The sequence below is a fragment of the Rhinopithecus roxellana genome, chromosome 9 (assembly GCF_007565055.1).
Source record: "Rhinopithecus roxellana isolate Shanxi Qingling chromosome 9, ASM756505v1, whole genome shotgun sequence".
NCBI classification, from domain to species: Eukaryota; Metazoa; Chordata; class Mammalia; order Primates; family Cercopithecidae; genus Rhinopithecus; species Rhinopithecus roxellana.
Genome location: NC_044557.1, coordinates 37,162,794 through 37,186,710, shown reverse-complemented (window position 1 = coordinate 37,186,710; position 23,917 = coordinate 37,162,794). Strand labels below are relative to the sequence as shown.

Here is a 23,917-nt window from a genome sequence, read left to right as displayed (position 1 = left end):
CTGAGGTCTCTTTTATAAGGGCAATAATTCCATTCATGGGAGTTCTGCCTTCATGACCTAATCACCTTCCAAAGGCCTCACCCCCAAATACCATCACATTGGAGATTAAGTTTCAATGGAGGAATTTGAGAGGACAAAACATTCAGCTTATAGCAAGAGCCAAGATACAGAGACAGATCTTATTCCAAGATTACACATTGAGTAGATAGTAATACCAGGTGTCAAACTCAGATAATCTGACTCCAGATGCTATGTCCTTAACCACCAACATTGTCTGAGAAACATTTGCAAAATTTATTTTAAATTACAGAGTCTCAATATGTTCACCTACTTCTCCAACATTATCTTTGAGTCACACCATTTTGTTTTATTGAAAGAGCTGCAGCCTAGTGTGGACCTGTGTATTATGCAGTTCTACAGAGCAGTCTTGGGAGTGGGTCTCTCAATATTCTGGCTACTCTGCGTAATAGAAGATTGAGTCTGTTTTTTTTTTTTTTTTTTTTTTTTTTTGAGATGGAGTATCGCTCTGTCACCCAAGATGGAGTGCAGTGGCATGATCTCGGCTCACTGCAACCTTTGCCTCCCAGGTTCAAGCGATTCTCTTGCCTCAGCCTCCCAAGTAGCTGGGACTACAGACGTGGGCCACTATGCCCAGCTAATTTTTGTATTTTTTAGTAGAGACGAGGTTTCACCATGTTGGTTGGCCAGGATGCTCTCAATCTCTTGACCTCATGATCCGCCCGCCTCGGCCTCCCAAAGTGCTGGGATTACAGGTGTGAGCTACCACGCCCAGCAGTTGAGCCTCATTTCTTAGCTCTATTAGAGAAGAGAGAAACCATCTCAGAAGAACTAAGTGGTTTTGGTAACATTAAGAAACCCCTAAAAACATTCTCCAAGTCGTATTTTTTCAAAGCTTAGGTGATCAGAGTACACTGTGGATGTCTCAGCCTTCTTCCTCATCTCTATCTTCCCCCACCTCAAACACACCTTTATAGGTTGTTTTAATTTAGAAATTCAGCACTTGTAATTACATTTTATACACACAATGAATACTGTAAGAGGTTCCACAGGTCATTGGCCTCGTCTGAGCCCCATCCCACAGCATTCTATGGAGAAGACCCCAGAATACTCTAGAAGAAGATGTATTTACTGGGATGAAAGGACGTGTGAAGGCCAACCTAGAAAATTTTCTGCTGCTCTTAGTTTGTTATTAAATTGTAAGTTTCTTAGAGGTCCAAGTTAAAAAAATAAATTTCAAGATTATTACAATTTAAACTTTTAAAAATCATTGCCAGGCTTATATCAGAAAGTGATTTTACCCATGGCATAAACAATTAAATATTTCTTTTTTTGTTTTTTTGAGACAGAGTCTTGCTCTGTCACCCAGGATGGAGTGCGATAGCGTGATCTAGGCTCACTGCAACCTCTGCCTCCCGGGTTCAAGCAATTCTCCTGCCTCAGCCTCCTGAGTAGCTGGGACTACAGGCGCATGCCACCATGCCCAGCTAATTTTTGGTAGAGATGGGGTCTTGCCATTTTGGCCAGGCTGGTCTTGAACTCCAGACCTCAGGTGATCTGCCCACCTCAGCCTCCCAAAGTGCTGGGATTATAGACATGAGGTACCACACCCAGCCAAGAATGAAATATTTCTATATATGACTGATCTATGACTTTGTTTCTAATTTTTTTAAGGATGTTAAGGCAGTTCATAGTAATCTATATAGTATTTGATTCATTTTATTATTAGAAACAGATACACAGTCTAAATAAACTTGACCAATGTAGACCATCTAACTTGTATATTTTTTTCTGGGAGTATTAGTAGAGAGAAGCTTCTGTAAACTTATGCCGTTGTTTGTTTTGAAATTAAATAAACTGTAAGACAGTTTTATTTTAAACATATGCACAGGCACAGGCAACAAAACAAAAAAATAGACGAACAGGACTATATCAAGCTTAAAAAGTTTTTCCCATCAAAGAAAACAATCAACAGTGAAAAATCAACCCAAGGAATAGAAGAAAATAATTGCAAATTATATGTCTGATGATGGGTTAATATCTAGGATATAAAAGGAGCTTCTACAATTCAACAAAAACAAAATACAAATAACCCAATTAAAAATGGTCAAAGAACTTTGAATATGCATATCTCCAAAGAATAAATACAAATGACCAATAAACACATGAAAAGATGCTCAATACCACTAATAATTAGGGAAATGCAAATCAAAACCACAAATGGATATTGCCTCACACCCATCAGGATGGTCGCTATCAAAACAACAGAAAATAACTAGTATTGGTGATGATGTGGATAAATTGAAATCCTTGCATATTACTGGTGTGAATGCCAAATGGTCCAACCATGGTAGAAAATAGTACAGAGGGTGCTCAAAAATTAAAAATAGTATTTCCATGTGATCCAACAATCCCACTTCTGGATCTCTATCCAAAGGAATTCAAAGCAGGATCTCAAAGAGACACAAGCACACCTAATGTTCACTGCAGCACTATTCACAATAGCCAAGAGGTGGTGGTAACCCAGATGTCCACCAGCAGATGAATGGATAAAGAGAATATGGTACATACATACAAAAGAATGTTATATAGCCTTAAAAAGAAGAAAATTCTGCAATATGTAACAACATAGATGAAATTTGAGAATGTTATATTAACAAAAATAAGCCAATTACAAAAAGACAATACTGTTTAATTTCACACATATGATGTATCTACAATAGTCAGTGTGATAGAAACAGAAGGTAGAAAGGTAGTTGCCAAGGGCTTGGGGGAGGAAATTCAGGAGTAATTGCTTAAATTGATGAATTGATTAATTTATTGATTCATGAAAGGTAGTTTTAAAAAGCTGAAGGGGAACGGATTAAAGGGTTTAGTGGGCATAGAGTTTTGGTGGTGGAAGATGAAAACCATTATAGAGATCTGTTTTACAATAGTGTGAATATACTTAACATTACTAAAGTGTACACTTAAAATGATTGAGATGGTAAATTTAATATTATTTGTTACTATGATTTTTTAAAAATACACAGATTCTGGAGCATGTGGGTAAGGATGATGCTAATTCTTATAGGCTATGAGGTATCATTCATATTTTATTTTTAGACCTCAGGTCACTTTGGATGGTGGACAATTGATTCTAGACCATGGATTTTAGATTATGGGAGAATTACTTGACTCTTCCATATCCCATTCAGCAGAAATTACAATATGCATTTTATGGAATTAAATATGAGAAAAGTTGTATAGCATCTTCTATACCTCTTGCCTTTACCATAACCTCATTGTGATAAGAGTATTATCATCACAAGGAAAAATAATTATTACAAAGTTGCCAGTTATCAGCAGAGGCTAGAGCAAAACAGAATGAAATAATTATTTTAAGTTTCTACTTTACTGAGATACAGAGATAGCATTGAGCAAAGGGCCATCAAGACATCACTTAACAAGCACTGTAATTAAATAATGTGTTAATGACATGTGCTGAGAAAGGATATGAGTACATCCCACAAGAATCTGAATGAATCATTGTGGAAATTGCATTTTCATGTGGAGATCTGAGCATAAATATGTGTGGCCGGGACAGGTACCATCATTAAATAACATTGTATTTCTGTTAAACAACCATATTCCTTTGGCAAGGGTATATGAAGACCAGCTATTACAGGGAAAAGGGGTAGGTGCATGGACTACGGTTAAATTCAATGGAGAATTATGACAAGGAATAATGAAATACAGATGATTCCTAGAAAAAAAACAAGATCAAAATAAGAAGTGAATTACAAGGCAGAGCACATAATCCATAATCACCTCCATCACTACAGTCACCACAGTATACCACTAACTTTTTATATATACCTGTTCCCACCTCTGTCAACATTCAGCTCTTTCAGGGAAGATCCTCTTATTCTTCCATGTGCCCTTGTCACCTATTATAGTACTTGACACAAATTGAGTGTAGAGTAATTGCTTGAATTAATGAATTGATTAATCCATTGATTAATGGATCTGTCAGCTAATTGTAGCCATAAAGCTAAGAGTAGTCATCCTTCGTTTGAAATCATTGGTATCTAAAAGGAACTTGTGATGATTAGCTTTATGTGTCAACTTGACTGGGCCATGGCTACCCAGATTAAACATTATTTCTGGGTATATCTGTAAGGTTGTTTCTGGATTTGCTTAGCACTTGAAGCGGTGAACTCAGTAGGGTAGATTGCCCTCCCCACTGCGGGAGGGCATCATCCAGTCCATTGAGGACCTGAATAGAATAAAATGTGGAGGGAGGAGGAATTTTCCTCTTTTCTCTGCCTCACTGTTTGAGCTGGGACATTGCATTTCATCTTCTGCTGCCTCTGGACTGGAATTTACAGCATCAGCTCCCCTGCTTCTCAGGCCTTTGGACTCAGACTGAATTATATGGTCCGTTTTCTGGGTCTCCAGCTTGCCAAAAGCAGATCATGAGACTTACCAACCTCCATAGCCACGTGAGCCAATTCCTCATAATAAATAAATATATACAGGCATATTTTGCATTTCACAAATATTACATCTTTTATAAATTCAAGGTTTGTGGCAGTCCTGCATTGAGCAAATCTATCAGCACCATTTCTTTTTTCCAACACCATGTGCTCACTTCACGTCTTTGTGTCACATTTTGGTAATTCTCACAATATTTCAAACTTTTTCATTATTATTATATCTTTTTCAGTGATCTGTGGTCAGTGATCTTTGGTGTTACTGTTGTCATTGTTTTGGGGCTCCAAGTATTGCACCCATATAGGACAGTGAACTTAATTGGTAAATGTTGTATGTGTTCTAACTGCTCCACTGACCAACCATTCCCCCATCTTTTTCCCTCTCCTCAGGCCTCCCCATTCCCTGAGACACAACAACATTGAAATTAGGCCAATTAATAACCCTACAGTGGCCTTTAAGTGTTCAAGTGAAAGGAAGATTCACACTTCTCTCTCTTTAAATTAAAAGCAAGAAATTAAATTAAGCTTAGTGAGGAGGCAGGTTGAAAGCCAAGACAGACTGAAATCTAGGCCTCTTGCACCAGTTAACCAAGATGTGAATGCAAAATAAAAGTGCTTGAGGAAATTACAAATGCTACTTCAGTGAACACATGTGTGAGAAAGTGAAGCACCCTTGTTGCTGATAGAGAAAAACTTTTAGCAGTCTGAATAAAACATCAAACCAACCACAATATTCCCTAAGCTAGTCAAGGGCAGTTTGTGAAGTTTAAGGAAAGACACCATCTCCATAACATAGAAGTCAAGGTAAAGCTGATTGAGAAGCTGCAGCAAGTTATCCAGAAGATCTAACTAAGATCATTGATGAAGATGGCTACATGAAACAACAGAATTTCCATGTAGACAAAACAGTGCTCTGTTGGAAGAAGATGCCCTCTAGGACTTTTGTAGCTAGAGAGAAGTCAATGCCTGGCTTCAAAGCTTCAAAGGACAGATTCTTTTGTTAGGGGCTAATGCAGCTGGTGACTTTAAGTTGAAGCCAGTGCTCATTTACCATTCTGGAAATCCTACAGCCTTTAAGAATGTGGTAAATCTACTCTACAAGTGCACTATAAATGAAACGATGTAGCCCAGATGTCAGCCCATCTACAGCATAGGTTACTGAATATTTTAAACTCATTGTTGAGAACTACTGCTCAGAGAAAAAAGATTTCTTTCAAACTATTACTGCTTATTGACAACACACCTAGTCACCCAAGAGCTCTGATGGAGGCATACAAGAAGATTAATGTTTTTGTATTTGCTAAAATGTCTGTTCTGCAGCCTGTGGATGAAGGAGTAATTTTGACTTTAAATTCTTATTATTTAAGAAATACATTTCCTAAGAATATGGCTGCCATAGATAGTGATGCCTCCGATGGAGCTGGGCAAAGTTAATTGGAAACCTTCTGGAAATGATTCACCATTCTAGGTGCCATTAAGAGCATTTGTGATTCATGAGTTTTGAAAAAGTTGATAGCCTTTTTTTTTTTTTTTTTTTGAGACAGAGTCTCACTCTGTCGCCCAGCCTGGAGTGCAGTGGTACAATCTTGGCTCATTGCAACCTCAACCTCCTGGGTTCAAGTGATTCTCCCGCCTCAGCCTCTGAGTAGCTGGGACTACAAGTGTGCACCACCACACCCGGCTAATTTTTGTATTTTTAGTAGAGACGAGGTTTCACCATATTGGTCAGGCTGGTCGTGAACTCCTCACCTCATGATCTGCCCTCCTCAGCCTCCTAAAGTGCTGAGATTACAGGTGTGAGCCACCGTGCCTGGCTGCCATTCTTATAGATGACTTTGAAAGGTTCAAGACTTCCTTGGAGAAAGTAACAGCAGATGTGAAAATAACAAGAGAACTAGAAGTAAAAGTGGACTCTGAAAATGTGACCTAATTGCTGCAATCTCATGATAAAACTTAAACAGGTATGAATTGCTTCTCATGGAGAAGCAAAAAGAGTGGTTTCTTGGGATGGAATCTACTCCTAGTGAAGATGCTGTGAACATTGTTGAAATTGTAACAAAGGATTTAGGGTATTCCACAATTAGTTGATAAAGCAGCAGCAGGGTTTGAGTGAATTGAATCCAATTTTGAAAAGTTTTACTGTGGGTAAAATACTATCAAACAGCATCAAATGCTACAGAGAAATCTTTCAAGAAAGGAAGAGTCAATTGATGTGACAAACTTCATTGTTGTCTTATTTTGAGAAATTGCCACAGTCACTCCAACCTTCAGTAATCACCACTCTGATCAGTCAGCAGCCATCAACATCAAGGCAAGACGCTCCACTTGCAAAAAGACTATGACTTGCCAAAGGCACAGATGATCCTTAGCATTCTTTAGCAATAAAGTATTTTTAATTAAGATATGTACATTTTTATACATAGTGCTATTGCACACTTAATGGACTAGAGTGTAAATATAACTTTTATATGCACTGGAAAAATGAATAATTCATGTGACCCACTTTATTGTGACATTTGCTTTATTGCAACGTTTGCGTTATTGTGATGGTCTGGAACTGAACCCACAACATTTTCAAGGTATGCTTGTGTGTATGTATATACACACACATACATCCTATTGATTCTTTTATTCTGGAGAACCTTGACTAATACAAAACTGTATGGCCACATGAGAGACAGTTGCAGGGTCTTCTGTGACTGGGAGGCCAAATTAAGGTGGCAGATTTTCAGGAACCAAAGTATGTGTATTAGTATAAACAGACATATGTCCAAATGATTTATATGAGTGTTGATAATGAAATGTATACGCTCTGGGACACAGCATCCCAAGGCTCACTACTGCCCCAAGATGGATGTTGAGTTGGGCATGTAAGCCTGTAAGCACCCCATTCCCTGCCTTTCCCACCTGGTGCTTCACTTCTGTATATATAAATGGTCAAAATTTGTGCCCTGAAAAGAGGTATGTTACAACAATGTTTAAATGTTCTATAGCTGACCATAATTTGGATATTCAACAAAAGGTTAAAATCCTGTTGATTTTCACAGGGACAGTTCATTGCAGATACATCATCACCAAACCTTAATTACATTGTTCAACAATGGCTTGTTCTCTTGTCTTCCTCTAGTGAGGCACCTGTGATGAATTCTAAAATGTTAAAATAATGGTTTCCAGCCCATACTAAATAAATCACCATCAGTGAAGGTTTGGGAGCAAAATTTAAAAAATCTTCCCTAGGGATCCTATAGTAAATTCAGGGTCAAGTACTGTTACATTAAAATTTGGGAGAAAAAATAAAACAGGAAGACACATTTAGGGAATAGTCCAATGAGGTAGACCCTGGGTAGAAAGTGGGACAATAGATTGTGACACATTACAGGACTTCAAATCAATTTAGTGGGTTCCAAAAAAAAAATATTTAAAATAGAAGAGGAAGTAGAGTACAATACACTTAGTAAGGTATCATTTTGTGACTTTTAGTTATGTCTACATATTTATATATCTATACATGCATATGTGTATTACATCACAATGTACATGCTAGACCAAAAGTATTGGCAAAACATTGATCTAGGATAATGAATACATATATTAACACATATTTTGCAATCAGTGTGAGGTATGCAAAGAACCACGTAGTTCATTACCTGAAAGAAAACTCTTTTTGTTTAGTTCTTATGAGTCATTTTTGGCTAGGTTACACTGCAGTAACAAATAACTCAGTGGCCTACAACTCAAAGACAATTTTGCTCAGTCTATATGTTTACCATGAGCCATTGTCTTCCTTCCAGTTTCCAGATTTAAGGAGAATATTCTATGTGTGACATTTTTTTACTTGTGGCAGTAGGAAGAGAACATAGTAGAACCATGTGATGGCTCAAACAGCTTCTGCTGGGAAGTGGTATTTGTTGCTCCTAACAGTCCATCAGCCAAAGAGTCACATGACTAAGCTTGGTACCCATGGGACTTCAATTAATAATGCTTTTACCAGGAGAAACAGTGGCTACTGTGAACACCACTTCAGTCTACCACAGTGTATCAGATGTTTCCTTAAAAATTTATGTTTAAGAACCATCAAGTTATCATATTCCTTGTTTTCAGAACTTTATTGAGATTTTGGAAAGAATTAGTTTGCCTGAGACTTTTCAAGTAAATATTGCTGGTTCTAGTCTCAAATAACTTTTGGTGCCCTTGTCTCTTTGATACAAATAAGGCAACTTTCTTGGTAATACTGAAGACTTTAAAACCTTCCGAGACTGAATCACATGTCCTCATCTTTCTTTTATTTTGCTTTAGATGGCTTAATTTTTGTATTTTACTTTTATCAACCAGAGTGATTCTTTTAAAAGAAAAACAGGCATTAAACTGGACTAGGATTTCAAGTAAGTCATTTCTAGAGATATTGCTTGGAATCTGGAGGTGCAGAAAAGGTATGAATAGGATGTAGGATTTGAAAACTCTTTAGCTACCACACTCTGTCTGGTATCAAGTGACTCATTTTGTTTCCAGAGAATTAATGTTGTTTCCAAAAATTAGCTCTCATATGGCTCATTCAGGTAACCAGCGTTGAATATGGAAATTAGATTTTTGTTCATACAAGTTTATTGCACTATAGTTTATGAATCACAATGGCTAAGTGCCAAACTCCCTTTCAAGCTAAGCAGCCTCTTTGCCATGTTATTCCAGCTGAGTCTTTTATTTGAAGTGTTTCTTCATCTTGGCTCATTTAGCCACAAACAGAAGTTGCCCTATGGGAGATAACATCTTATGCTTATTTACTTTATAGGATTATCACCTCTGGGCTCATCAGAAGTGCAAAACATATCAGAAAAGAGAAAAACCTGATTTCAGAAAGTCAGAACTCCCATAACCATGACATTTACCTAACTTTCCTTGGGTAGTGTGGGTTACAATCATTGGATTGTGAGTTAGGAGACCTGGTCCCTGATTTTTTTTTGCCTATTTGATGCTGTATGACTTTGGCCAAGTTTTACATCTCTGATTCTGTTCCCTTATTGGTAAAGCACACAGTGAGCTAGGTGAATCTTCCAAATCTCTTCTAGTTTTAGGACCCTGTTCTATTTATGGAATTTTGCAGAAGTCATATGGATTGTTCAGCAAAATCATTAAAGGAGAGAGTTCTGCTTAGAAAATACAAAGATAAAAATGTTTCTTTATATATAGATATGGTACAAAAATTGCCAACAATATCTAAGCTTAAACCTAACATTTAAGTTCTGAAGATAGTCCCTTGCTTTCTTTACCTAATGATAGAAATTTAAATATACTATTTGCAATGATATATTTCATTCAGAAACTTGTCTGATAGTTGAAATATGAAATTAATCATAGAAAGTCTCATTTTTTCAGGAGGTTTGTTGGGATATAATTTATATACCATGAAATTTATCCATTTTTAGTGTACAATTAGGTACATTTTAGTTAACTGATAGCTTTGCAGCCATCACCACAATCCAGTTTAGCACACTTCCATCAGCCCCCAAAATTTCCTTAAGCTTCTTGGCTTTTAGTCCCTGCTCCTACCCTCAACCCCAAGGGAGTGCTTATCTGCCTTTTGCCTCTATTTTTATCTTTTCAAAAAATTTCATATAAATGGAATCAGATGCCTGCTTTCTTTGTCTTAGCATAATGCTTTTGGGAGTTTAATCAATGTTGTTACATGTATCAGTGGTTTGTTCTTTGTTCTTTTTGATTACAAAATAATATTCCATTGTATAGATACACCAAGTTTTGTTTACCCATTCACTAATCAATAGACATGTGAATTGTTTCTAAATTTCCACTATTATGATTAATACTCCTATGAACATTCACATATAAGTCTTTGTATGGACATGTGTTTTTGTTTCTCTTGGGTAGAGACACTTAGAAGTGGAATTGTTAGATTACATATTTTATGTATGTTAAAGATTATAAGAAACTGCTACTCTTTTCCAGGTAACTGTACTATTTTATATTCCTGCCAGCACTGTATGAGAGTTCCAGTTTCTCCTTATCCTTGCTAATACTTGATATAGTTATTTCTTTTTTTATTGTAGCCACTCTGGTGGGTGTCTAGTAGTATCTCATTTTAGTTTATAATCTGCATATTCTAAAGATTTGTGATGTCGAACATCTTTTCATGTGCTTATGTCTATCTTTTTGGTGAAATGTTTATTCAAACCTCTTGCCCATTTTTAAAATCAGATTGTTTGTCTCCTTATAGCTATAAGGCTTCTCTATATATTCACCCCTAAGTTTTAAGGGACTTTCCCTGCCATCGGCATCTATGTATTTCAATGTATCTAAACTATTTAATTCTTTCATACTAATGCTTTGAATAAAATCCTGTTGTAATAACTGAGTGGGATTTTTAATTTTGGACATGAAACAGAATAATTTTTAAATGTTCATTGACAATCATTAAGAGTATTTTGAGGACTTATCTGTAAGCTATCAAAATGGTAATTTTTTTTTTTTTTTTTTTTTTTTTTTACAAATCTAACAGTAGCTTCTGTTTTCTTAGTTTGTGTCCTATTTATAGAGAAGGAAAAAAAAAACACCTTCTATAGATGTATAAGAGCCTGTGAAAATCCAGCTATTTCTGAGGAGAGAAGAGGAAGTATCTGAGGAACCAGAAGGAGAGAGAGACACTAGAACCCTTGTTTTAAATGCTTCCTATTCTACTGTGAGTTAAGACATCTGCCTTCCAAAGGGTGGTTTGTGGAAGGAATTAATGAGTTACTGACCTCAGCATCAACTTTTTCTAGGTTCCAATTTAAAATACATTTACACATGCATGCACACACACAGGCACACACACACACACATACACAAAAGTAGCGTATTTCTTTGCCCTAGGTTCTCTCTGCCAGTTCTTCCTAGTCCTCCCAGCCCCTAAAACAAATTAATGTCACTTACAGGAGTGTTGGAGTAGTTTTGGGAACAACACAGTGAAATAATAAAATCCCTTACTCCACCCTGGAATTGTAACTAACAACTTGTATAACTATAGAGGACATCATCTTTCCTTCATTCCTGACTTCTAATGCCAACCTTGCCTGATATCTTCTGTCTATTCTTATCTCCACAAATGGAAATAAACTAAAAAATATTCTACCTACAAATATTACTCCCAATGACTTCAGCAACAGTCTCCAAAAAGCTATAAAGAAAAATTCAAAATTGGTTAATGTTAACTCTGTAGGAAATACACTTCCATATATTTGTATACCATGCTCTATTTCAAAGTCCTCAAAGCAAAATTAACATTTAAAAAAATCTCATTCATTTAACTAGAAAAGAGAGGTAGCTCATCAAAGCAAGATTCCCTTCCAGCCACCATGTGAGAAAGTCCACCAGTCCTGCAAACACACATAAGAGCCTTATTGCAAATATGAACGGATGCTAAGGATCTGGAGCTGGTGAGGAAAGTCGCCATCATGAAAGAGAGAAAGCATAACTTTAAAAACTGAAACAAAGAGACTTGGAGAAAATAGATAATTCAAGGCAACATGAAAAAAACATCCCAAGAAACCATGTTTAATAATCTTAGAAAAATAATAGTAGAAATGGCATTTATGAATCAAGAATGACATGCAGTTTTTATGAGGTATGATCAGAGAGTATAAGAGAACTCTGGGAAATTAGAAATCTAAAAGTAGAAATAAAATAATCTATGAAAGGGATAAAGTCAGGAAAATCTGTCAGTAAGTGGAGCAAAAGAAAAAGTGATGGAAAATAGGAGAGGAGCTATATGAAAATAACAGGACCATATGTCTGACCATATTGAGAATTTAGAGAGCACTGAAGGAGATTGATAAGAATTAGTGATGAGTACATAGAAACGAGGCACATGCAAAAACAAAGCAAAGCAATTGAACACTATCTAAATAATGAAGATGGTGTAAACATTGAAAGTTTATTTCACAAAATATGGAAGGGTACAGACAAGATGGGGTAGCCTAAGCAAAAGACACTGCAAGACTTAAGATGTCTGAAATATGTAAGAGGTTATGTCTAAAATAATTTGACAATTTGTAAACTATGATTTCTGTATATAAATATGATGCTGTGCCTTCTATGTCCCATGTTTTAATACTGGTGATGATGGATTTCCTGAAGTAATCATACACTGTTGATACAGTTACTTAAAATCACCAAAGTCAGGAACTGATCTTTGGAAAAGAATGGTATTTTCCCAGTTGTAAAGCCCTCTAGCTCATGACAATATCAAAACACTGCCTTCTCAGCATCATGTGCTGTGTAAAGATATTATTAGTTTTTGCTATGTTAATAGTTTATCCAATATTAAAATATGGGCATGAGTTAACATGTTATGAAGCAGGTATAGCATATGGGGCCTCAGTCTTTTCATTATCTTCCCACTTCAGCAAACTAGAGTATCCTTGAAGTATCTTTTCTATGATTCTGATAAGCTGTGCTTGATTATTTTGGTGTTGATCTGCAGAATTTGGAACTTTGTTTCTCCATTGACATGGGTTGATAAAACGTCATTTGTTAACTTGACTATGCATTTATACATCATTCTCATCGATCTGTATATTGTCATTACCAAGGCTTTCTGGGCTAGTCCTCTGTTACAATTTAGTTTCCACAAAACTGTGGGTTCTAATTTTTATTAAACATTTCAAAATCAAATGATTTAATCAAATGTAAGAAATGATGAGTTAATGGAATTGATATCTCTTCCATGGAGTCCAATCAAATCCCATCTGTAAAGTAAATTAGCAACTGATCATCTCAGAAATTACAAATTCAGTTGCATGGTTTTCTATTTTAATTAAGGAGCTGAAATAACTTCAATTATGAATCGACTTCTCCCTTTTAGCATTGTCTAGGCTGTTTAAACATTTTTGACTGGCTTTCTCCTAAGATCCAGTGCACTTCAGAGCCACTTATGTTCCCCTGAGTGTGTTTGCTTAGAGAATACAAAGCCTAGAATGTTACAGTTTCTTTCTGAACAGGCAGGTTATTCTGGTGCCTCATCTGTGACCAGCAAATCATATATAGCAGCCCTAAAATAAAATCTAAATTAGCAAATAAAGAAAGTAGTCAAATGAATGAAAAAATCTTTAAAATTAGTACTTTATTGAAAATGTTTAGGAAAAAAAGTTCAGGAGAGAGCTATGATTAGATTTATATTTTAGATGATCCCAGGTATTGGTGCAGAGATAATATAATAAAGAATAATAATAATAACTAACATTTTTTATACTTACTATGTAAGTCATTGTGTTCAGTTTTTTATATTCATCAACTTATTAAATTCTCACATAAGGAAAATACCATAGTGTATTCATTTTACAAATGAGGAACCAGAGGCAAATATAATTAAATTGACCAAAGTTACCAAGATCGGAGTTGGCAGAGCCTTGGAGCTGAGCCACACAGTGAGACTACAGTGCCCTCATTCTGGGTGGTGACATTAGCCAGGAGGCTATTACAGTCATGCACATGAGAAAGAATGAGGGTTAGATCCCTAGAACCCTGCTAATCCAGGGTTAAGTTAATAGAGAAAGGCACTCCAGTGGTGTGGTCATTCATCGTTTGTGGAGCCTGCTGGAAACTCAATTAAGTTTTAAATGATAGTTTTAAAACTCTACCTTGACATTATTTCCATGGTGCAAACCTAAGCACCGCTCCCAGATTAAAAACAACAACAACAACAACAAAGCTCTAGACTTCTCTGGTTGAAATCCTACATTGATACAAAGAAGCACTTACAAATCACTCACTTGATCAAGGCATTAGTATTAATATAATTCTGCTAATGGAATTGAGTTTACAAGGCACATTCTACAGACAAAGCTTTATTTGGATCATAAAATTACATAGATGCACTGACAGCTAAAGATACAGCTGGTATATGGCTTGAAGAGTTTTGCTCTGGAGGGTGAAAATACATTTCATCATATTCATATTGATTTTGCTCTGACTTCATCTGAGAAATTCCATGGAGAAATGTGTGACTATTCAGCATTACTTGCTTTTACATTGCCATTATATGTAAAGCTTTGATTAAAAGTGCTTGAACAGTGAATATCTTTAAAGGAAAATTAAATCAAGTTTTAGGTCAAATGCTATCCTGATAGAGTCAAAATATTTCAGAGTAAGAGGCTTCTTTATTCTTACAGACCATTCTAGAGTGGTCACTAGACTAAAGATAATAGACCTTTCTAGACTGGTGCAGAAATTAACAAAGATCAGAGAGCTGCATTACTGATAGCCTGGAAGTGGCATTTTACACAGGAATTTTTCATTTATTTGCTGTGAAGCAGAGGGTGTGTGAACACCAGATGTCAATCACATACCACCAGTGGATTTGCAAGATTATAGGACTGGGGAAAAAATGAAGGTTAAGCACAGGGGACAATAGAGATTACTTAGGGTAATGAATTGCATAATTTTTCTAGACAGAGTTGGATTAATGTTCATCCTGAGAAGAGATTACATCAGCCTGATTCTTGAAGTAAACAAATATTAAGCAGATAACTTTACTCAAAAAGGGGAAAATTATCTTAATCCCTAACTCTACATGTGAGATGCTCTTGAGTTTGGCAAGGAAGTAGACACTATGTGCTCTATGTCACAGGTTTCTTGCTTCAAGTAGAACCTTGAAGAGACCATCAGGACCTTCAGTTGTCAAGTCTAACAGCTGCACTGCAACTGTGAAAAGCCTTTCTCCCTGCTGAGGTTGTCACAGGAACTGATTCTGCCTGCCTCATTTGCATGTCACCTGGACACTGGTGAAAGTAATGGGATATCCTTAGGTTGCACTGTGTGTCCATACTTTGTACAGTTAGAGGAGCTAAATAAACCTCAGTGTCTACTCTTCATTTTTGGAGTACAGTTCAGGTGGGTTCTGCTTGTCCTCATGGTGAATTTCAGGCTGATTCTCCACTTAACTGACTTAGGAATGTTGAGCTTTTTCTTTTTTAAATCAACCTTTGATTCATTTGTAGGCTGTACTTTTTATCATCAACTACTTTTTAGAAGTCTGTGCCTTCTGTACATGGATTTCATTCTTAACACCAAAATAGCATTCTTTTTTTCTCTTTTTTGAGATGGAGTCTTGCCCTATTGCTCAGGCTGGAGTGCAGTGGCGCAATCTCAGTTCACAGGACCCTCCATCTCCCAGGTTCAAGTGATTCTCCTGCCTCAGTTTCCTGAGTAGCTGGGAATACAGGTGTGTGCCACCATGCCCAGCGAATTTTTTTTTTTTTTTTTTGTATTTTTCACAGAAACGGAGTTTCACCATGTTGGCTAGGCTGACCTCGAATTCCTGACCTCAGGTGATCTGCCCACGTTGGCCTCCCAAATTGCTGGGATTGCAGGCATGAGCCACCACACCCAGCCCCAAAATAGCATTTCTTTATTATTTAAAAATATGCACCTAAAAGGACATATCACTTCTTTAGGAATCTTTCTCAAAATGTTGTTATTAATACCTCAATCTAGCCATGAAAAAATATCAGACAACCCAACCCAAATGGAGGGACATTCTACAAAATAAATGACAACTACTCTTCAAAAGCAGTATGTTTATGTCATGTGCAAATCAAAAGATATCAATGATCAAACCTTTGTAATCTCACCACCTTAGATTAATGCCTACTAACATCTTAAAGTAACATATACCAGACTTTTCTCTTTGCATTTTGCAATTACTTTGTAAAAATCAGTTGACTATATTTGTATGGGTCAATTTCTAAGCTCTCTACTCTGTTCCATTAATATATTTGTCTATTCTTTCATCAATAACACACTCTCTTTGATTCTTATGATTTCATATTAAGTCTTGACATCAGGTAGTGTTAAGTCTTTCCACTTTGTTCTTCTCCTTCAATACTGTCTTTTGCCTTTCCATATAAATTTCAGAATCAGTTTGTTGATATCCATAAAACATTTTACTAGGATTTTGACTGGGATTGCACTGAATCTGTAAATCAAGTTGAGAACTGACTTGACAATATTGACTCTTCCTATCCATGTGCATAGAATATCTCTCTGTTTTAGATCTTCTTTGATTTTTTAATCAGAGTTTTATAGTTTTATACATATTTTGTTGGATTTGTACCTAAGAAGAAATTTTTTACACTAAGTTAACTTCGTATATTTTGTTTTGATTAATGTAAGTAGTATTGTTTTTAATTTCAAATATCAATTGTTCATTGCAGTTATATAACAAAGCAATTGACTTTTGTATATTAATCTTGTATCTTGCAACTTTACTATCGTATTTTATTAGTTCTAAAATTTTGTTGTTGATTCTTTGAGATTTTCTATGTAGACAAAAGAAACAGCTCAGGCAGAGAATGAGTAAGCAAAACCACAGATGTGCAATTGCTTATAAAATATGAATAGCAGGGAAAAACTAATCCTGCTGTGTATATCAGCTAGTTTCAAATACTCTTATCTCAGTCTGAATGATAAACCACCAAGGTTGGTATGAACATTCTCCTTTACAGGTGAAGACACTGAGGATCTACATAGACAGTGTTGCAGATTTAAAATTTCCCCATGAGTCAAATGTGCAGAAATATAACTTTATTTCTTCGTATCTGAACTCAAATTTCTCTTGAGCCCTGATTTTTGGTGATGACTGAAAACACTGAAGACTTTAGTGACATGGTTTGGCCACTTCTATTTCAAAACCTCTTTTGTAAAATCATTTAATAAAATTTAAGAATCCCTCCCCCACTTCCTTTCTGTTGATCTGGTGAGTCCTGTTGTACAAATGTTCCTATTGGTCCTCTTTGGCTTCCCCAGGGTGCCTCGTCAGATATCTTTGGGTTAGCCCTCCACCTTTGCGTTAATTGCTAAAATGTGCCCAGTTGGTTGTAAATCTCACCTCATTTCCTGGCAAAGCAATACATTGTGGCTTTGTGCTTTCTTGTCCCCACCAGGGCTCTCACTGGGGTTTCTGGTCTCCCTAGACTCAGCCACATCTTCCATCTACTCCTCCTCCCTTGGGATCTCCCATCCACAGCCTTGTATTGAGATACTCCTCTTCCCAATATCCTGACAAACATGCCAATTCTTGATTATCAAGAGTTGTTAGAACATTTCTAAGTTTCCTTGTGCTAACATCAGAGCCCAAGAAGAGTGTGGGGATAAAGAGTGTTTCAAGAATTCAGTTCCAAGGTATATTATGAAGCAAATTACATTTTCCATTGAGGTTGCTGCCAAAGTAAGTCAAAGAAAGGTAAAACACAGCAGCTTCCAAAGCGCCTTGCTCAAAAAAAAAAAAAAAAAAAGTCATTCAAGCTTTCAGAATTATCATCAGATACTGTAATGTACATCAGTTGTGTAGTTTCTGAAATTTTAACCACATATACAAAAAGAAAATCTTCATTAATTCAGGAAAATAAAAAAATAAAACTAAGGCACTGTTACATAGATTCGGTCACCTAATACAAATATATTACGTCTTTAAACACTTTTAATAAATACATAATTTTATTTTTTCTAGTTAGTGTGCATGTATAAAGGTTGCTCACCACCTACTTAGGAGGTTATTGCAGTAACTTGAATGCCTAGTCTAGAATGATTACAGGAAAAATGGAAAAGAAGAAATTACTCTGACAAGTATAGATTGCTATAAGAAGCATTGGACTTTCTTTCTTTTTTTTTTTTTTTTTTTGAGATGGAGTCTCACAATGTCACCTGGGCTGGAGTGCAATGGCGCAGTCTCAGCTCACTGCAGCCTCTGCCTCCCGGGTTCAAGTGATTCTCTTGCCTCAGCCTCCTGAGTAGCTGGGATTACAGGTACCCACCGGCATGCCTGGCTAATTTTTTGTATTTTTAGTAGAGATGGGGTTTCACTATGTTGGCCAGGCAGGTCTTGAACTCTTGACCTCATGATCTACCCACCTCAGCCTCCCAAAGTGCTGGGATTACAGGCATGAGCCATTGTGCCCGGCAGCGCTGGGCTTTAAATGTCTAAGGAAAAGATGTGCAGTAGGTCACTAGTCAAGTTTTTAACATGTTTATTTAACTACAGGTATAGCATGAAGATGAAGTTCAAATATTATGAGAAATTAAGTATTCTGTGTTGGTCCACTCTTTTAAATTTCAATGTACTTCTTCTTAACTAAAGAGAAATGTCTTAAACTTCTTTATACTTTACATCCATTTTATGTATTTAGATTCTTCTCTGGTATTTCATTTTATTTATTTTATTTTGTTTTATTTTATATTTTATTTTATTTTAGACAGTCTTGCTCTATTGCCTAGGCTGGAGTGCAATGGTGCGATCTTGGCTCACTGCAGCCTCTGCCTCCTGGGTTTAAGTGATTCTTGTACCTCATGAGTAGCTGGGATTACAGGCAAGCTTTACCCTGTTCAGCTAATTTTTTGGCAGTTTTAGTAGAGACAGGGTTTGACCATGTTGGTCAGGCTGGTCTCCAACTCCTGGCCTCAAGTGATCCACCCTCCTTAGCCTCCCAAAGTGCTGGGATTACAGACAGGAACCACCACTCACCATCTCCAAAATTTGTTTCCAGATAACTTTGGACTGCAGATGACATTTTGCACACACTTTAAGATGTGCGCTACAACTTGTATGAAAGAAACTGCAAGCACTGATGCAATGGTACATGCACAGCACTTGGGTTTAGTTATCAAGAGCATGTATAAGCTCAAATTTGTGTGATGTCTTAGATGTGTTCTCATAGTCTTTTAAATAGTAATGAGAAGATTTGAGGAAGTGTGTATTGTTTGAGATTATAAGGGAGTAGGGAACATAGTATTTGTTAGTTCCCCATCATTGCTTTTGGACCTGTTTCTTTTAAGTTTTGGAACTTGATCATCCCCAATAAGCACTAAGCATCCTATATCCCTACTCAGCCATGGACAGTGTATATTTCATTTTCAAAGGCAGAGCATGAGAGAGACAAATAGCAGTATTTGTGCTGTGCTGTGTGTCAGCAGGCCTCTCTCGATCATTACGGTGATGTCTTTCCTCCCTAAATAATTTTTACAAATATACTGATGAAGACAGATTTCTGTTATCTATCTTTGATGGGTCATAAGTTGAACAAGCGCTGTATTTTTTCCTGAAAATATGCACAGTTGTGACATGGTGTTTAATAGTCTTAAGCTTACTGCTGCCAAAATAAACACAGCTATAAGAAATGATGACCCTCTCATCTTTGTAACAATAAAATAGCTTCCTAATGTGCTTCCCTAACTCTGAATGTTAAATTAATATCCCCTGGATTTCTGAGTCCCATCCTTTCCCACCGCGGAAACCTCATGAAGAATACAGCTTTTGACCGAATGACAGAGCATAGAGGATGAAATTAGTTGCATTAAATTAGAATATGACTGAAAAGCCTTTCTAAATCTTTGTCACAATGCAACATTCAAGCAACATTAAACCAAATAGAGTATAAGTAGATCAAGGAAGAAAGTTAATATTTTGAAAATAAATTTGGTGAACTAGATCACTTGCAAATTTGGAAGTGTCATTGATAGCATGTGAGCTGTGGCAGTTTGTAACTTAGGGATCCTACCCTACAGTTACATGTGTGGTCTCCTCTTGTTCAGTCTTTGGATATGGAATTAACTGTATTAACAGTTTTTTTGGTTTTCTTGTATTTCTCATAAAAGCAAGTCTCCATTGCTAAAGCCTGCATTCAAGAAAATAATGGGAGAAAGTATGATGAGTAAGATTCCCATTACTATGCAGTGTTTCTTGTTTTCCTATTCTAAGTATGTGCATTTAAACAACAGCATACATTTTGTAAATTAGCATTAAGAAAAATTGTCTTCTAAAAAGAGAAAGCAAAATCTTTCTTTTATTTCTATCATAACTTGGATTTATTTTAACATTCTTTCCCCTTAAAGATCTAAGTTTTATTTTCAAAGTTAAATTCTACCATGTTGGGTTGTGGGAAAATAAAAGCCTCTGATAGGGTTAATCTAGCTACATAAAAGTCCATGCTGGGTATGATCATAATCTTGATCTTTGATTAAATCTGAGCTAGTAATATCTTGTGATTAATCAAAATGGGTTGCACTGCATGTAGCACAAGTCATCTTCACAGATGGGCTTCAGAATCAGAGTTCTTTTGAATATTTGTTTTAATCCTTTCTAGGGCAAAATGGCTTTGTTTTCTGTTTTTGTTTCTTTTTACCTTTTTTACTTTAAATCAGATTGAGTTCACCAAATAAATAACTAGGAAGAAATTTTGAAGTTTAGTCTTGCTAAGATATCAAATCAACAAAGAAAAAACTTGTTTCTTAACTGATAGTATTCCAAAGGATGTTTTGTATGTTAAAAATGCAAATTATTAGTAAAATTTAACAAATCATCTCAATCATTGGTAGTTTGAATTAAAAAGTTATGAAAGACTATATCAAAATAATACCTCAAATAAATAATATGGAGATTTTTATAGTTCTCAATTTAAGATTATTATTTCTCTTCTGATTATGTATTTCCAGCCTAATTGACATCTGATAGCAAAGAGCTTTACTTTGGCAACTAAACTTTCCAACATCTAACACCCAGGGCACAGCAAGAGCCCTCAGATTCACACGCACAATGTCTGTCAGCTCTGGCAGTGAGCTGCTTTGGTGGTTTTTTTCCCTAGGTCCACAGGTTAACTGACTAATGTTTCTATAGGGGTCAGAGTGCAGCTGTGGGACTCCAAGTCTTGCATCCTGGTACACAGCTTGTCCTTACATAGTTTCATGACTTTAGGGAAACTTGTTGATCTCTTAGGCCTTGAGAACTCTTACCTATAAAAGTGAGAAATTGCAAGAAAGCCTCCAAGGTGCCATCTAGTTCTAAATTCGGTGATAAGTCAATTCAATGAAAAATTGCACAGTAAATACTTCAATGTGACTTGCACATCCTAAAGAACACATCTCCATTTACTATGTTAAGTACACTTAACTGGTTTTTAAAAACTTCAAATCCAATAGTGCATCGTCCCTCTACACCTTTATTATATAATATAATTGAAGGTTTCTTAAGATTAAAAAAAAGAAAAAGAAAGAAACCCTCATAACCTTTATTTGTGGAAAGACCTAAATGTCTATACATGAGTTGGAATTTAAAATGAGGTGGAATTAGTTTGACTGGGTCTAAACATATAAAAACAGTATGCTAAATAGAAAACAAAATAATCAGTAATTGACATTGTTTACGTGATTTCCAACAAGCAGTTTCACTAGAACTTAGATTTGGCCTGTTCCACTGCACATCACCAAGCATATAGCAGATGACACAAACATTAATCAAAGTAAATTTAGGTCTCATTGATGAAATTGATCAAGCAGCATTTATAACATGACTTGTGAAAGACCAATAAAATCAGGCAGCTGATCATTTGCTTTTTATTGGTATTATAACTAACAATTTCATAGAGTAAATTATATCAGTTGATTTCATTTCCTGGAGGTCTTAGTCACAGGTACCTACTTATGATGACGGGAAACAGAATAGGAAATAAATAAAACAGATTGTAACTTAACTATCAGGCAGTCATACAGGCCTTGCAAGACACAGTTCCTTCAAAAAGTTGCTCACCAGGATGCAAATGCATACGAAGGATATAATAGGCCCGGCACGGTGGCTCACGCCTGTAATCCCAGCACTTTGGGAGGCCGAGTTGGGTGGATCACGAGGTTGGGAGATCGCAACCATCCTGGCTAACACGGTGAAACCCCGTCTCTACTAAAAATACAAAAACAAATTTAGCTGGACCTGGTGGCGGGTGCGTGTAATCCCAGCTACTTGGGAGGCTGAGGTGGAGAATGGCGTGAACACGGGAGGCGGAGCTTGCAGTGAGCCGAGATTGTGCCACTGCACTCCAGCCTGGGCGACACAGCGAGACTCCGTCTCAAAAAAAAAAAAAAAAAAAAAAGAATGATATAATGGACTTTGGAGATTCAGTGGGAGTACCCAGGGGTAAGGGTGGAATGGGGGTGAGGGATAAAAGACTACATATTGGGTACAGTTACACTGCTTGGGTGGTGGGTGAACCAAAACCTCAGAAATCACAACTAAAGTACTTATCCATGTAACCAATAACTCCCTGATCCCCAAAAACTGTTGAAATAAAGTTGCTCACCAGAAGTTATGCATTGAACCATACATACTGGAGAAGCTCAGTAAACTCATGTCTATGATTAGAATCACTGAGTAAGAGAATAGAAAGAAGCAGTGCAATCCATGCAGTCATCTTCTAGATTCAATAAATAAACCACCTGCATTCAAATAAGAATGGAATGATTTGATTTTTCTTTTGTTCTTTTTATCTTTTTTTTTTTTTCCTTATAGGAGACCCGGTGAGCCTCCATTGATAAAAGGTTGGCTTCCTTATCTTGGAGTGGTCCTGAAATTACGAAAAGACCCCTTAAGTTTCATGAAAACACTTCAAAAGCAACATGGTGACACTTTCACTGTTCTTCTCGGTGGTAAGAAGCGCTTTGATTAATACCTTATATATGACATAATTTTTCACTTGTTCTTTAATGTCTTTCTGTTTTTCTCTAGGCAAAATGTAGAATATTTGTATATTTTTTATTTTATTTTGTGGAGCTAATGTGAAAGAAAACTATTATTTTTAGTTCAGTGATCCTCACATTAAAAATCAAATTACAGAACTCTCTTCATGGTACTTAGGGAACCCCTCTTTCCAGCCATCACCTGTCATTTTGGTTTGGTTTAGTTTGGTTTTAAGAATGGTAGAAAAAATATATATATATAACTGTACAAAAGCTAGAATGTGTTTTTTAAATTAATGCTCTTTATTTTGTAGAGCAGTTTTAGGTTTACAGAAAATTTAGTAGTTCAGAGAGTTCCCATATATCCCCTCCCCCAATCACAGTTTCCCTGATTGTATCTATGTAGTATATTTGTTACAACTGATGAGCCAATATTGATCAATTATTAAAAATCCATGATTTACATTGCAGTCTATTCTTTGTGTTGTGTAGTTCTTTGGGTTTTCACAAACGTATAATGACATGTATCCGCCATCACAGTATCATATGGAGTAGCTTTACTCCTCTAAAAATTTCCTGTGCTCCACCTATTCATTCTTTTTCCCCTACCTCTGAGTTGCCAGCAACCACTGGTCAAGAATGTATTTTTCATTTTAAAACTTTCATTGCATCTTCAGACTTTAATAAAGTATTCACCAAAACACCGAGACAAATGAAGAAGAAAAAAACCAGCAAGATTGCTACACACCCCAAATATTCCAGGATTGGGAGAAGCTGGACTGTTCCTAGCTCACCCTTTTTTAAGACCCAAACTGTGTAGCTGTATCAGCTATTGATTGCTGAGTAACAAATCCCCCAAAAGTTTAATGGCTTAAAATAACAACTGATCTGGCCTGAGTCACTTGTATGGCTTGTCTGGACTGTGGATGGGAGCTGGATGA

General features: G+C 36.3%; 1 protein-coding gene across 3 annotated transcripts in view; it reads left to right on the top strand.

Moving 5' to 3' along the window:
• LOC104672629 (cytochrome P450 7B1) overlaps positions 1–23,917 on the top strand; it is a 211,019-nt gene that overhangs the window by 150,165 nt on the left and 36,937 nt on the right. For all 3 annotated transcript variants that reach the window (XM_030938144.1, XM_010376461.2, XM_030938145.1), the window contains exon 2: positions 22,810–22,946. In XM_030938144.1, coding sequence (XP_030794004.1) covers positions 22,810–22,946 — 137 coding nt within the window. The remainder of the gene's footprint in view (positions 1–22,809; positions 22,947–23,917) is intronic.